The 17,535-nt window shown below is 36.7% G+C and overlaps 1 protein-coding gene across 1 annotated transcript in view; it reads right to left on the reverse strand.

Moving 5' to 3' along the window:
* Positions 1-8,499, reverse strand: part of ARHGEF3 (Rho guanine nucleotide exchange factor (GEF) 3) — a 20,670-nt gene extending 12,171 nt beyond the window's left edge. Inside the window, 4 exon segments of the mRNA XM_009585020.1 lie at positions 592-762; positions 7,575-7,592; positions 7,594-7,683; positions 8,479-8,499. Of these exon segments, the coding sequence (XP_009583315.1) occupies positions 592-762; positions 7,575-7,592; positions 7,594-7,683; positions 8,479-8,499 (300 nt within the window).
* Between the last annotated feature and the right edge of the window lie 9,036 nt (positions 8,500-17,535).

A 17,535-nucleotide genomic window follows, 5' to 3' on the forward strand; every position in this document is an offset into this window, starting at 1 on the left:
GGGAAAAAAAAAAATTCTTGATTCCATGGAAATTCTGGCATTGGCTGTGATATGAATTATTTAGAATTTGTCATGCACAACACATTAAACCCACTTTTGATACATCTTTTGATCACTATTTTGTCTTTCTAGCACTGAAAACTTCCTCAGAGACACTCTTTTCCAGCAAGGGAAATGATTGTGCATTTCTGTGCGTATGTATCACCTGATGAATACTGTTCCTGAAATGCATGCTCATCTATCATTACTAGAACAACAAAATGAAACATCAAAATATCAACCATCACTACAGAAACTGTCATACAGAACATGTACACACACGCAAACAATCACAGTACAATATATCAGTAACTTCACATTTATTAAGGAAATATGATGAGCTGATTTTAAAAAAGAATATGTTCACCTAATGCAGCTTGAATTATAAAGACAAAGGATGGAATTCTGTTTCTAATGGAGGTGGTGACATTCTGTTTAATTTCAGGAAAGCTTCAAGTGCTATCCTAATGCCTACTAGCATTCCTCAACGCCATGCTTTAAAGACGACTTTTGAACATGAAATTTATGGTAAAAAAAAAAAAAAAATTATACCTCCTGACGCTTGATTTCTTTAGATGTAAGCATGTGATTGACACAAACATCAAAGGTCTCACTCCACAGTTTGCTGTCTCTCCGCTTTGTGTTAGCAGGGGGCATATTTCGAGACCATGGTCGTGGACTGAACAGATCTGGGCGACTGTCACTACGAAAACTGATAGAACGCTAGAAATATATAGAAGATCAGTTTTTATTATTAGAACAGTTTCACATTACACATTTTTTTCTTAAGGAGTTTATATACATAGTTCAATACAACAAACAAATGTTATCCAATTAGTTTTTACTGTGACTTAATAGCAATGTTTTAGTACTGGGAATATAAGAGAAATTATTTTCATACATCTTTATGGAAGGCCAGTACTTCCATTCCTGCCGTGAACTATGCCCATGTCCCATTCTCAACATGTTACAATGCATTCATATACCATGCAACAAGAATGAATACAGAGATAATGGCAGAATGGTCCAAGACACTAAACTAACATAACTGATCAAATACAAAGTTTCAATTCAGTAAACAGACAGGAATTATTCATGTGTTACACGTATCTGCCTCATTAGATCCCTAATATTTAAAAATTTAGAATTAATGCAAATTTTAGAGACAAAACTAGTATGAATAATTTTTGGTTCATTTTGAAAGAAAGATTCAATTGTTACACAGAAACTCCGGAAAGGTAGGACAGCAAAATCTGGTAGGTAAACTCATCTTGTGTATCAACTGAAAGTCATCAGAATTGCTGGGTTTTGTTTATTTTGGGGGGGTGCGATTGTTCAAAGATGTCTGTTCTGAGAAACAATAGGTCCTACCTTGAGGATATCAGATGAAAAGGTGCATTACATCAAACACATATTAATTGTTTAAGAAAAAAATGTTTTCTCAGTTGGGCAGAAAGAGAGTTCATAAAGTGAGTCTGCCCTTCAAAACCTTTCCTTTCACCTTAATAAGCGTCTTGCTACCGGATGGTAATACTTTTTTTTTTTTTTTTTTTTGGTAAACTGTCAGAATCATGAAAGATTTGATTGGTATAATCATTCCAGATATGTCCATACGCAGGATTAAATAATTAGTGCTATAATGCTCTAACTGACCAAACTCGTTTTGATACATGGAGAAATCCTTTCAACAGGTACCATCCTGCCTCTTCAGATGTATAATGAGATCAAGAAACTAATTCACATAGAAAGGTGTGAAATGGATATCTGACTGAAAAGACAAGAACAATCACATTATCTTTAAGGAAAAGGTATGTCAATATTCAGATTTTATTGTTTATGACAAGCAACAAGCCAGATTCTTTTCACACCACTTGCTCCTACTTATTTCTTAGCATTTGAAGAAATATGTTAAACAATCAGTGCTAGCAGATAGAAAATTGTGAAATACCAGTATTGTGTTCTACTATTGTAGAATCTTTATTAATATTTCTGGAGCCTCTAAACTCCGATGATGTGTACCAACATCTCTGTATCTATGATGTGGTCTTAAGTTTCAATAAAAACAAGTCCAATTTTAAGTGAGACTTGAGAGCTCTGTTTGCCTGTAGACTCTTACAAGTTCAGGCTACAGATGGATACTTTATGCTCTTACTGTCCTATTTTGAAAAGATTCCTTTCTTGCTTCCTTAAAAATAGAGGCTTCTTTTTGAAATCCTACCTCTGAAATACCTGAAGTATTTCACATTGTTGAAATACTCTACATTTTTGTTGTTATTTAAAACCTGCCTTACATAACACAATCATCTTTCAATTGCCTTGGGTAAGAATATTTAAAGCAAAATAAATTCTCTTCATTTTCAGGTTGAAAGCAGGATATACAAAGTACAATATTTGAAATTCTCCTCTGAAGATAAGAGCCATGAAATGCAAACAGTGCCTATAAATACAATATGTTTTTAAAATATCATAAGACATATTATATAAACTGTGCCTTTTAACAGAAGCCATTTTGAGCCCTACTTGGAATTGACAAAACCCCTAAAGATAAACACACACATACCAACCTTCTAAAACTTTGCAAGTCAGGTGCTAGTCTTCTTCCAAGAGTTAAGAAGATAAAGAAACACACATGAAATTACATGCTTAATTCACACTTGTTATAATGATGAATCATGGAACCCGTTATTTTCACATGCAAATGGAACGATTAGGGGAAAGAGGCACGTGTGTTGCATCTGCAAATCACCAACCATGAGAATGCAGCCAAGCAGAACAGTTGTCATTCCATGACCCAAGGTGGAATGCCCCCTTCCATGCATTCCCATACGTATCCTCCAGTATATACGCCTTTGTGGTGGTGTTTTCTTAAAGGAATGTTTTATGTTAAATGAAGAAAGTACTTATAATGAACAGCACCAGACAGACTGATTTTTAAAGTAAAAGCCTTGATCTTGAAACCTTTTAACAAAAAGTCAGATATCATGTTATAAAATGGCATGCACCTGTAACAGCAAACTGAAATTACATAGTGTTTTGAGAAAAGTGAGCTTTCACATCCACTGATAGTAATGTTTCTCTATACTGCATGAGAATGCTTGATACTATTCTCTACAGCACTATAATGTCCTCCATTGGGCAGAAGGCTAAGAGACTCAAAAGGAAACCAAACGCCCCAAAATCCTGCTTGCTTGCTTAGCATCTTTGCTACCTGGACACAGTAAGCATATATTTAATTGATTTCTCTCGTACATGAGCCTTTTAATTAACCATACAAAGTGTACCTTGCTTAATATTAATAAGGAACATTGGATTGACAGTATTTATTAGTGAAAAGGGAAAGAAATGTTTTGAGGTTATTTAACAATGAAGACAAATTTCACTTCAAGAGCAAGTAGTTTCTTTGTCTGGCATGTTTCCTTCTTTTATACACTAACACAGCAAAGGCAAAACCACTGACTTATCCTGGTACACTGAAATCTAGTTAGGCTGGGAATCATATACTTGAGTTTGGAATCCAAGCTTATTTTAACATATTATCTTCTCCTTTGCATACACATTGCAGAAATTGGCTTGTAAAGCGATGAAGAGACAAACTAACACATCACCAGGGAAATACTATTTAATGCTAAAATTAATACTTTGTCACTTGAGAGTAAAGCATACTTGAATCATCAATGCTGTAACAGACAAGAATAGAAATGAGATGTAAACCTGTATAAGTCTAATTAAAGAAATCCCCAAATAAACAATAAATTATTTCAATAAAACTCTCTCATAGTTTAAGATAAGTGTACCACATCAGTTTAACCATCTCAGTTCTACTACTTTACCCTTTTTTTTTTTTTTGCAAATAAACAGACCCATTTCAGTTTAGTGGAATAGAGCTGAAGTTCTACCAGAAAGTTTTAAAAACAAGTTTAAAGGTACTCTGATGGAATCTTTGGTTGGTACTTGCCATAACAGGGGGGAAAAAAAAAAAAATCAGTCATGTGATAGAATCCCATGAAAGAATTGTAGGAATGTCAAAACAGCATTTGTACGTCTCCAGTCTTTTAAAAATATTTTCCTAGTTCCTGGCTTCCTTAAAAAAACATGTCCAGCATACTGTTTAAAAATTATGCCCATCTGGGATTATTAAAATTTTCATATAATTCCAAAAACTAAAGGAGCTGGGGAAGAATCAAGCCACAACCCCTGATTTTGTTTACTGTATTTATCTGACTGCAGTAGTTTTCACTGGCTATTACAGGACTGTTACTATGAAAGGTCAATGTGTTACTGATGTTAATTCATGCAATTAACAAACCTTAATTTCAGCGGCAGTAAAGCAAACAGCTTCATGTACTGGGAAAAGGGCACTACAGATCAAAGTCGTAGCACTCAGAACTGATGTTAAAAAGAGTTTTCTTCTTAAGGATTTTTAGAAATTTCCGTTGTCCTAAGATAGATAAAAATAATGTGGGCTCCCTGCTTAAATTCAAGACACACTGATGAAAACTGAAGTTGCAGAAGAAGCTAGCCAGACTTCAATTTCTGTCTTCAGCATCAGCTGAGTTCTGTTTCTGATCCTATTTTCAGCTTTTAAGCCAAAGAGCACAGCTGTCAATAAGACCAAGCTGAAACAAGCAGATGATCATAATCATTAGCCTAGCTTGATGCAGACTGAACATACAGCTATGAAATAAAGTGGTTTTCCAGGTGGATAAACAAATAAGAATACCTGCTTAGCATTTGGTGTCCTGCGGATATACAGATTCTGTCAGAGATGAAGCTAACAGCATTATATTAGTCAGTATTATACAGTGCTCTATGTGACAGAAACAGAGTGACTACAAGTAGTCAAAAAAAACAGAAAGAAAGCTGGAAAGACTTTATGTGTTTTGTTACTTGGAATCCTTGTGGAGAAGTATTGACAATAATGTAGAAAATTGTAATAAAGTTAAGAAGACACAAAAAAATCAAATACCTCTCTAATCAGTAAAATATGCAAAACATGAAAAGTTGCTAAGAACATATCTTAAAAGACACTACACAGATCTCAGACACAGAGGTGTTTCTCTTCAACCTGCATGCAGAAAGTCCATTAATATAAAGTGGAAATTACATGTACAGAGGTAAGGAAAATTATGCACAATAAACTTTTTTTTCCCCCTCTTACATGTATCTTCCATTCAGAAAGAATATATAAGAAGGTTTGTTTGAAATGCCATAAAGGAAACTCAGAATTTTCTAATTCCTTTTATTGATGCTGTTGGAGTGGTCTTTTTGGATGGATGTTCTGTTGGCTTTGTTTTGTTTTCTTCCAGGGGAAGAAGTTGTTTGTTTTGGATGTTGTGGTGATGATAGTTTTCTTCATTTTACAGATACAGAACATCTAGCAGCAATGCAAGAAGAAACATGGATTTTGGCTGAAATAACTTAACAATAAAGATACATAAAAGTTCATGCAGAAAGAAAAATCAACACTTTCTTCTTTTTACAGGTATTACACCATGGAAAAAAATCCTGCTCTATACTGTTCCACAAGGCACAGTGACAACTATGTCAATACATAATAAAGTAAAAAAGCTAAACATGCTTCCCAGAATGTTTCCAAATAATTCCAAATGGGGCACCCGAGCGCAAGAAGGTCAGTCTTTTTTTTCCCTGTTCTATTGTTGCTGACAAAATCAGGTAAGAAGTCAATTTACAGCCAGACATGAAGGCAGTTTTGAGAGACAGTACTAGCATTCATCACTTGGAAATGGATTCAAACCTAGAATTTGGAGAACATACAGGTTGATTTCTCATCGCAGCTCCTTCAAGGACATAGTTACTTAGAGGAGATGGTATGAATAACATCACTGTTTAATCTGCTTAGAAGCAGACAGTTAATTAAAATATATTCTTATAATCAGTATGAACAGAGCAAGACAGAAATGCTTGCAACACTAGGACTTGCAAAAAAGCCACTGTTTTCGCTCCTATTTTTGTCAAAATTTGCCCTGAAACACATTTAGGTAGCTCTTACATCAGGAAGTTGTTACTACATGCATGAAAGGATAGTTTGTTTCGGATGGTCTAAATCAAACTTTATTAAATACAATATTGTACTGGACAACCCAGTCTCAAAGGCATTCACTACAGAACGATCGCGTAGGTACTTAAATGAGGACAACAGCTGTCTAAGGCTGTGAAGAGGGAAGCACCGTGCTCAGAAGCAGTTTAGCCAAAAATTAATTCACTTTCCACACTCCTCACAACTGGAACTAATGTAGTCCTTTCAGAGTCGGGCCAGTTTTTTCCTGGAGGCAGACTATGGAGGAGATTTATACACCCCAGGGAATACAGGCATCTCTGCTCTAGTCACGCTATAATACACCTTCTGGATCAAACCCAAACTGAGGGGAGTTCAGCCATTTTGCCTCTCCTCCAACCCACACATGCAGCTTTTGTATGCAGATGTCTGCACTTTCAAAATCATAGGAACCAAACACAGGAAAACCAATGTTACAGAAACCCTGTAATATCTCTTTTCTAGATAACTACCACCACAGAAAAATGGGGTTCTTTCCCATGACTTTTTATTTATTTTTCATAAGACTCCTAGCTCTAAGGTTTTATTTCGTTCCTCCTTGAGATTAACAGATAACTTCAGTAACTCCAATTAAGCTACATTTTTAATACATTCAAGATTTTTTATATTTCCTCTCATCAAAGAAATTAGGCTTGTTCAATAATTTTCTTTAGATCTCATACATGCCTTCTAACATAAACTGTTTTAAAGAGGAAACAGTCTGGCTTTCTAGGCCAGACCCACAGCAGTATTGCAGCTCCCAACTGTTTGCCACTCATGATAACCATTAGGAGTTCAGCACCCAAATGTTTTGCAGTTTCTAGGTCTGAAGGCACAAGTACTTTATAAATTAAAATTCCATTAGTCTCTAAGTATGTTAAGCATTACGCATCTGATCTATAATATAGAAATTGCAACAACAAAATTATTTAATTTCTAAACTGCATTTAAAATTTGCTTGCCCTTTATTAATTTTCATCATCAGCTTCGGAAAATGACTTTTTTTCCAATTGTTCACTAACTCTTTTGTTTAGGCAAGGTCAAAGTTCACTACACAGAAGGAAATTTAGCAGTCCTACATGACTAACTATAACAAAAATAACATTTTCAAAGAAACCAACCAAAATTAATAGAAAGTGTCATGGAAAATTCTGCTCATCAAATTTAAAAAGCAATTGTAATCCTTTAGTATAACAACATTTATATGCTACAGGTACAATAGCTTTCTTACTGGTAATTAAAAAACATCAATTATCTGAACACAGAAGTGTTTTTCTGAAGTGAGAGTTCTGAGTTTTTAAGTGGGGTGACTCTGTAGTCGTAGTCGTAAGTTGCCTAAACCTGTTTGGCACATTACAATGTTGTGCGCGCGCATATGTGCAGTTCACATTCCCATGCTACCCCAGAAGAAATTGTGAATATCTACACATTCCCCTTTTAGCAATGCAGATTAATGCAGCAGTGTATTTACTGTGATTACCTGAAGTGTCTGGCTGAACCAAAAAAAATGGAGTGGCTCGTACAGGGGGAATGAGACTCGCTAGTGATGTAACTCTGGAAAGCGGCTTGACCCGTTTGTTACTGGGCTCCTGTAGTAGGGGTAGGAGGACAAGGGCAAGGAAAAAAGAATGGAGGGAGTGTGAGCATAATCAGATAAACATTGCTACCAGTTTTGCTGATTTTCCTAAGAAAGCATTTGTAAAAAGCAAGTTTGTAAATCTGGTATATAATTAGGGTAGCAAATAAACAATGGCAGTTTTAAACAGATTACTCTTGGCTGGTACATACAGATCCTGGAAACAACTGAAAACTGTAATGATGGAGAAGTTGGCACGGCTGGGAGCAGGGGAAGGGAGAAAGGTAAAGAAAGACAAAATCATTTTATTATATTAACTCATTCTTTAAAGAGAAATTTTCAGCAGTGCTCTGCAGCTAATGCATGTTATGATAATCTTGTCATTGAAAGGAATACTTTCAAATAAAAACAATTGTTTGTTTCTTTGCCTCTGGCACTGTCAGCATGTGACTGTTCAGTTAAATCTGGTTTATTCCAGAAAATATAATTTAAACAGAAATCTCTAACTGTAATTGTCCTTTGAGTGCATGTTCCTATGGAAATACTTATATATACAGGCAAACACAGTAATAACATGTTTACATATATTGAATTTTTGCATAAAATAGAAAGGAAAATTAAACAAAAGTCTACCACAAGCATTCAATGAAATGTTTTTCTTTTCATACATACTTTTAACAGCGCTTATAGTAATACATAACCACCTGAATATAAAATGCCAATTGTCCTGCAGATTTAAAAATAAAGTTAACAGAAATCATAACACAAGAAAAAAGTGATTATAAATACATAAAAATAGAACAGTTACCCTTGGCTTCCTAACCTCCATCTGACATTTAATGGATCTTGAAACAGCACATGCAAAAGGCAACTTTTGACAGAAAAAGAGCCAAACCTTCCAAGTGAAGTTAAAAACCCCATCCAACATCATATTTCAAGGACATCCTAAAGCAGTTCATCTTTCTTTTTCAGCCATGCTTATAAAGTTTGTGTAGGCTTGCTATGCCTCCAATTTCCTAGACATAGCTTTAAGAAAAGGAAGCATGCCTATTATCCTTTCATTCAGAAATCCAAATCCTTCTGGAAATAATGCAGATTTGTCATCCTTCCTGATACCAAAAAATAATAAATCTCAGCAGCGATGATCATCATCTGTATTACTGGCAAGAAAAATTCTCTTCCATTAGTACAGCAACAGAGGAAGGTGAGAAGCAGCTACATATTTAATTTACTTCTCAGCAGGCAGACTTGGAAATCCATAAATGCTGGCTGAGATGAGGGACAAAGTGTTTAACCCTCTAGCAAAAATAATGTATTCCATCACACATGAAACCTGGCATTAAAGAGTTTTAGCAGCCTAAATCAAGTTCCATCCTTATCTTCACCGTTGCACTGCTATTCATATTACTTCCTTTTCAGCAACCATGTCTTTGACACAGGTTTTTGAAGGAGTGGGGTTTTTTACGTCATTGCAGCACCACTAGCATACTTATCTACAGCATCACCATCCCCACCCCCTTTCCCCCTCCCCCAAAAGAGAAGAAAAATCTTTGAGATTCCACTGTAATTCTTCCCTAACTGGTGGCTCAGCCATCAGCTGTTTCTTTTTCACAATTATTCAGAATGCCAGTCCTGGTGCACAAATAATATCCCATGGCAGAGCCTGGTTATTATGAATCGTGCTGCACTGCAGTGAAAGGACATGAAGTCCCAGACAGAGTCAGGCAGTGCTATGACAGCAGCACAGCTTTTGCTAGCAGCTCTACCTTAGCAGCAAAGGCTGCTTAGGCATAAATACCACACCGCAAAAGCAAAATCTGGAAATCAAGACTGTATGGACTTTCCAGAAGACAAGGAGAGGGGGATTAGGATTAATAGAAAAGATTTCACCTTCATTACTGCTGTATCCTTTCTTACAACTTTACTGCTATGTATATGTTCTTTGGTCAAAAGACAAAACTCATGCAAAAAAGCACAAATTTGATCCATACAACATCATAGCCGTATCTTGCTTGAAAGTTAAATGCTCCCCATGGTCTTACAGACCTTTTCCACACACATTGTGATCTATTCACAATTTTGCACAGTCTTTCAGTCTTAACTTATAACATAACTAAGTCCAGAAGCCCTTGGATAATTTTCTGAGGAGTCTACTGACAGCAAATGAAATCACAAAAGAAGTAAATCTGTATTTCACTGCATCTCTGCAGCATTTCATTTGAGTGCATGGCAAAAAACTTGAATGAAACTTCCTGAGTAGTGTTTAAAACTAAGGAACAGCAAGTCAGTCTATCCTTATTTGAATACTTCCAAACCGCAAACTCCAGTGTGTGTAACTGCAGCTGAAGTTTATTAATTATTACTCAAAGCCTGCAGGCTAAGCACTCAGACCAGGACCTAATTTGCTCTGCTGTGTGGGGCACATAAACCTCAGGCAGCTGTGAAAATTGATGCACAGCATCAAATAACCTTGAAGAAAATCAGCCTGAGTAAAAAGAATGGAAATCACATTCTTTCTCTTGGAGAGTGAGAGGAAGTGAAAAAAAGAAATATGATTTCCCCTTCTTCATGTCAGACAGCCCAAAGGCTCTCTGAAACCTGTGCTGTGTCCTAGCCAAGGATGCCTACAGTTCCAGGGGGAACACAGTAGAGTTTCAGCCACCATCAAAAAACATTAAGCTCTTCTAGAGCTTCTTGTTGTAAGCCACCAGAGGTCAGCACTTCTCCCAGTAGTCAAAAGAAAGTTAGATAATGGGTTATGAAGGTAGGTCCTACTCCTTTTGTCTCAACATCCCATTTTGTCTTCCTCATGTAGTGTATCATATTCTGATCTCACACTGAAAAATCTGATCAGAATTCAAAACAGCTAAAATACGTAGTTCAAATTAGGAACTTGATCTTATTATAAGAGATGAGCATTATTACAGAATTCTCTCCATTAGAATTATTTAAGATAATGAATCAATAATTTCAGAAGTCTAAGACTTTACACCTTTACCAATTAGGACAAAGTAAATCTTGTCAATCAGAAGTTCTTAATTACGGTGAAAGCTTTCTGAATACTTCTACTGTGATTTTCACCCCGCATTAGAAACAGTCTGTTAGGTTAAGATAGCCAGCTGGAAGTGAAAACTCATCAAACCTTAGTGTTCCAGGTGTCATTTCCCTCAGAGAAGTCTAACAACAAGAGCTGTCAGCACTGAGTCACCCCCTCCACTGTGGAATAATAAAGTTTGTACAGGTAAGGCTTTGACTGTGCAATGAAAATATAGCACTACTGGAGCAATTCTGAAACTGTAAGATAGTAATACTGAAACTTAGACATTCGATCACAGTATTTCTGTTGCACGGTCTACATCTATTCTGCCTCTACCTCCCCTTTCATCAATACCCTCCTTCTCAAGTTGTGTCACCTCTCCAAACCAGCACCACAGAGAAGCTGAACAAACTACTGAGGCCAATGATCTGGACAGGGGAAAAATTCCACAGACAAGTGCATAAAAAAGTAAGTTTTAAGCAGATGGTTGCTTTTCTCACCACGAGCTCTGTTCTTCACAACCAACAGATCAAATGGAAAGAGGAGAGTGTGTGAGCTGGTCTGCTTTACCCAGAGATATGACGAGAATCTGCACTTGCACATTAGTCCAGTAAGATCAGGGAGCTGCATTCCAGATGCTGCTTCCCAAGCCTCTACAGTTTTGTTTTGTTTTTTTTTAAAGAATAAACTGCTTGCGGTTAGGAATTCCTAGTACATGTGTTCATTATTTTACTAATTTGTCTCTGAAGAATCTCTGTATTTTCCAGTTAACCAGGGGTCCTGCAATCATAAAATCTTTTGGGGTATGAATCTAAGCACATGGGAACGCAGAACTGTGCAACTCCAGCGCCCGTCCAATATGAAGAGGCTCCAGTAAGGACGTATTGTCCAGGTAGAATGAACATCGGACTCCAGGTCTGTACCTCTGAGTGTGCTCAGAAGACTCAGAGCTACCCAAAGTCATCCCCCTCCCAATTCAGGGAACTTAGAAGCAGACGGGATTGAGAGATGGGATTTAGTGACTGGATCCACTTTAACAACCATCACCTGTCCAGCCTAGGAACTGGGCCAAATCATGACACAAAAAATTCTGGAGTTACAATGTTTTGCCTGACCTTTTAAAGTTGTTATTGTTGGTATTTAAAAATAATTTCAGAGTTTTGAAATAAAATGTTAGACTGCATTTTCAGAGTCACAAAGGCTTGCTGAAACAATACGGGAAGTAAGTTAGAAAACAAAAGATCCAGACTACAGTTTGGCAGAGTTTCCAAAATGTGGAGCTGGTATATGTGAACAAGTAATATTAATCTGACAGGGCTTTAAATTTGATATAAGGCTAAATAAAGCTGAGGGAAACATGAGTGCAGGAACTTCAAAGGCTGAACAGTCAAGTGAAGTCAAATTAATACCTGACTAGGCTAGAACAAAGAGCAGATGGCTTTTGGAGGGAGCTGTATATTTGAACTCAACATGACTTTGGTAATATTTGAATTCAGAGAGCAAAAAATTAAAGCTAGAAATGCCGTGTATATATGCAGCCTCAAAAAGAATTCTTGAAACTGAACAAACTGATAAACAAAGCAAATCTGTGTCCAAAATCTGGATGGTTCTGGAAACCATACAGTGGACGTTTCAAACAGCTACTATGTTCTCTATGTTCTTCTGAGAGAGTATATTTTTATCATCTCATTTTTCTGGGGAATTTGTAGGAAGAAAGATGAGAGTAATCACAATGGCATAATCACTGATCACCACCAATTTAAGACAGGAAACTGTCAGATAAGAAGTTTCAAAGACACCATGCCTCACCATTCTAATTTGGCATGAAGGCCACAGTGCTCTAGATAGCTTCTTCATTGTAATTTATTCTGTAGATCCTATATATATGTACAATTGTATTTCTAGTATCTTCTACATATTAGACTCTAACCTAATGGTTTAGACTGCCGAGTAAGAAAGGAAAGCTCTAGCTTTTAATGTATAACTCTCCAAAAACTAATCTTCTGCTGTTGCACAGCTGGGAAACGCGTACAGCAAGCAGTTTCAGCTATAGTGCTACCAGGAAGCCATACTCCTCTGAGCAACTTCTGCCAACTCCCTCTTCAGTAAAATTTAAGTCTTTTTACCTTGCCTAACTGAATGAGGTGTTGCTTTTTAAAACTGTGATACAGCCATTTGAAAATGACATTATCTTGGCAAAAAGATCATTTTGGTATCGTTATTTTTGGCTCTAATACGCTCGGATTACCATTTAAAAGCCTGAATCTTAGCATACAGCACCCGCTCCTGGGGCAAGCTAAGCATTCAACAGCCAGGGAAGCATGTTAAAGCAGAAGATCCTTTGAAGAATTAGGCGCTTACATTAGTTGCAATGTACTGACAGCTAAGTTGATGTTATTTTTATTTCTTCATTAATGAAACCGGCACCTAATAATTGGATGTATTGTATCCAACAACACACTACATAGACATGAAAAGCTTCTAGGAGGCTATTTAGGGGAAGAAGCTAACAGTTCCCGTGCTCTTCATCCACAAAATAAAACAAATCTTTTACTAGTATATGTAAAGAATGGAATTTTCCTAAAGTTTAAAGAGTGAGTTAAATCTATTTAATAATATCGATTAGTTTTCTATACATTGTCATTCAACAAGGCCACCCACAGCTTAGTTATCACACTTTGAAAGATAAATTACTCTAGCAAAAGATTGGTTTTAATTTTCTAACAAACAGAAGCAAAGGAAACAAAAAGAACTAGGCCAGGTTCCCTTTATATTGCCTGCAGAACAGAAGAACCAATGACCTGGATAGCACATACTGAAGAGCACAGAGTAGTAGTCAAGGTGCCATATAAAGGGTCTTCATTTGCTTCAGCACCCCACTTCAAAATTGTTTCACTCTATGCTCCTGACCGGCTTAGCCACTGATTTCCTCCCAGTGAACAGTAAAAGCAAACGTATGTTCACCGCTGGTATGATTGTTTTTCCACCTCACTCTCCCATCTCTTATCAGCAACTTCAACAACAGTCTCCATGTCGGAGAACTGGTGCTGAATTTGACAAACAAGGGAAAATATTTCCCTGAGGGGTCATTACACTTGTATCTTCAGCCCATGTGCAGCACTACTGTGACCACATTGTGTTGATTTTTCTGACTGTACTTAAAAACAAACTCAACAAAAGGAACTTACAGAGATTTTTTAGGCAACCCAGAAAATAAGTGCTACATGAAAATTGGTACAGGAAATTAGCATTTTAGAATATTAGAATTTACCCCGTTTACCTTCAAAGGCAGACTAACCTCTCAATCCACATACAAAACCACTGAAATTAGCAAGGCTTGTTAAAAACATCCTGACTTACTGCAGTTCAACAAGTTCTAAGATAATTATTTACTGTAGTAATTCTGGATTTGAGGTTGCTAACCTTCTTGACATTTTATAAAAAATATGCTGGGGTGTTTTTTTTCCCCTTTTGATATATTTTCTATTTGAGAACCAAGACAAACAGATATCCAAAGCATTCATTCTGTGCTATGGAAGCATTCATTAGTGCAAAATGTTTTAACTTAAATTAGTGTTAACTTAAATTAGTGTTAAATGGAAGACATTATAAATTGAAACAGTAGAGTAACCTTTGTTTCAAACAGAATTCACAAGCAGTGCCAGCAAACTAGAACAGAACCACTCTGTTTCAGACTTCATGTAACTGGCTAAATTTCCATACTCCTATACTTTAAAGGTTATTAGTTTTCAGTCAACTTTATAAGGGTAAGTCAACATTTGTCATGGCAGGAAGCCCAACATTATTATTTTTATTAGTCTGCTACTAGTTAAATTGGCCTAAGATTAAACAGTTCTAATAAATGCCCCCAAAACTTGGAGTTTATTTAAAAAAAACACATTCAAGCTCTGTTCAACAGGATGTTCTCAGTATTTAAACTTCAGAAGGATAAAAAAACCAAAACAAACAAAAAAGGTTAAAATAGAAGAAACAACCTATGTTACAACAGAGTCTCTTAATACAGCAAACACTTAACCTAAAAATGAATTAAGCCAGGCGTCTCGGGCTTTTTGCACCTTCAGAGAGAAGCAAATCTAAAACTATAACAACATTCTCAATTGTTACTGGTGCTAATAAAGACTATATTTTTTAATACCTGAGACAGCAGAGAATTTGACTTTGCTTCGTAGTGTCTTAGAAATATTCCAATTGGGAAATTCTAGAACATTCACTCTTCTAGAGCTGAGGCTGATGGTCAAGAAAAACACAGTAGGTGACTCTAAAGCAGTTCTAAGTATAGTTCAGTGTTGCACAAAGGTAACCGTAATTATCCACACAAATCAATCCTAAAACCTGGGAGAGGCATCCCACTAGTAAAACTGCCAGTATTGTAAGAAGCATTTATTAAGCAATTTAAGTAAATTGATACATAAAGGCAACTTGATCAGCCAGTAAATTGTGTGTATCAATGATACAACTTTCCTTCAAATCCACAAGGTTCCATCCACCACCTGCGCTCTCTGATGGGAGCAGGAGGAGGTTTGTTATTCCTCCTCTGCCAGTCTCCGCAAAACCAGCAAGCAAATAAAGCAAAATCCAGAGACATTTTCTTTTAATCACAGTGTTATAAAGAAGAGGACCTGAAACAATAGTCGGGGTACAACGAAAAGCCATATAGAGAAGTGGTGAAGTATTTTCAAAGAAAATCAGCTGAAGTTTGCAACACGCTATCGCATCATGTGTTCATCAAAGATTGGCCCCTTGCTGCAAATAGGCTGCCCTCATTAGTCACCACTCTTAAGACCTCAGATTTGATTGGCCGTATGCAAGACAGAACCACTGAAGTGTCAGTGGCATACAGACAAGTTGCATCCAGCTATCTTGACTGATCATTCGTCTGCAAAATTCAGAAATCAGTATGTCTACCAGCAGTTAGGAAATGAAGGCCAATCAACAGAAAAACCTCACACTTAGGTGAATTAACACAAGTAACAGAAACTCTGAAAAACCCAGACAACTAATGTAGAGTTGATTAAATTCTGCATTTCCTCTCATTAGAAGCTGCTTGTACAGACTACCTAAGAAAGACCTTTTCCATTCTGGAACAAACTGGATATGAAGCTGGACTGCCAATTAACAAGCAGACATCATACGGTGAGTTACTGAATGGAAAAATAAAGGCAAGCTGTTTGGTTCAAATTGCCGTTAAGCAGAACAGATCAGCAATTCCAAGTGTGGGGGTTTGACATGTTTCCACATTTAGCTCACTGCAGTTACACTGCACATGAACTTACCTGAAATACATCAAAACTGCAGCTTACTAATATTTCATTAAAAATAAGATACATACATTTATGAAGATCAAAGAAAATTCATGACTTGCAGTTTATCTCAATCTTTTGGCCCCTCTCCCTCTGGCTCCATGCCTGGTTCTCATGTAAATGATGTGCCATGGCCCAGAGGCCTGTGGGTTACCCTTCAGGTTACTCTTCCTACATGCCCCACACCGAATAAAACACGGTCCTGAGCACAAGGCAGCCTAGACCTCTTGCACATCAAAATAGTGAGGATATCGGGAGACAACAAAAGACAGATTGCAAACAGCCCTGATTCCTAGGTCTAAGATTTCTGCAGCATAAGAGATGTAAGCACACATACAACATACTGGAGACACAAAGGAACTCTATGCCACCGTTGTAGTTTTTAGAGCCTAAACGCAGGCACTGTATTAGATCCTGTACAGCAGAAGAGAACATCCTTCCTCCGAGGAACTAATGTCTTCCCATGACTTCAGACCTTTAAACCTCATTCTGTGATTGTGCGAGCTCTTTCTTATCTGCTGCCCATCCACTGGCTCTGTTTCATTTGTTTTCTTTAGAGGGGGTGATAAGGGAGCTGCTTTAACCAGTGAAACATCACAAATAGTGTATGTATATGTATATCATTGGGAAAGATGTGGGGCTTTTTATACCTTAAAGCAAGCAAATTGCAAGTTTTACTGTCTCTATTTTTGTATTATGAAAAAGCTGGAAAGAGCCCAACACCTCTGTACTGTTTACACCTAGAATTGTACTACATTATTTTATGTGGGGTATGCAATGATGTATGTAAAGGCTTTATAGTATTTCCTGTATTAACTCATTCCTCAGACACTGAAATGTTTTGTTGCCCTTAAACTGCATTTAGAAAGAATTATGATAATTGTACTTTGACTAGAGGTACACTAGCCTTTTCTCAGAATCCAGATTTTTACTGTTCACGTACATTTTGGACATTTTATTTGTCATTGTTTTGCGACTGTGCTACTTCTATGGAGTTTATGCCAAGGAAGCCAGTGCGGCTTAAAGAAAGAACTGTAAGTAGAAAACCTCCATTCTCTTTTGTGCCACTGACTTGTTCCTCAGAAACATTCCTGGTTTTCCACTCTGCCCGCTCTGCAGGCTCCAAGTGAAGTCCAAGAATAAGGAAGAACTAATGTATTGCCCTTAAGCTTCAGCCTGTTACCCAGAGACCCAGCTGGAAATCTGGGGAAATTTTAACAGTTTAGTATATGCTCAAGTTTTTGGCTGAATTTAATCCCATGTAAGTACTATTGTTCTTGATCTTCCAGACTGTATTTTGTATTTGTTCAAAATAAACACTAAAAGATTATTGTTTAATAAGGTCAGAGGAAATATTTTACAATCATGAGTTCTGATTTAAAACCAAAACACAACATCTACATAGCAGAAAATCTGTTCTATTCCACACATATCAACATTTAGGCACAAGTTAGGCTATTAAATAAATCACCCAACTGCGCATGTTAATAATTAAAATGAAACTCAG

The sequence above is a fragment of the Fulmarus glacialis genome, unplaced genomic scaffold, assembly GCF_000690835.1.
Source record: "Fulmarus glacialis isolate BGI_N327 unplaced genomic scaffold, ASM69083v1 scaffold12339, whole genome shotgun sequence".
Lineage (NCBI taxonomy): Eukaryota > Metazoa > Chordata > Aves > Procellariiformes > Procellariidae > Fulmarus > Fulmarus glacialis.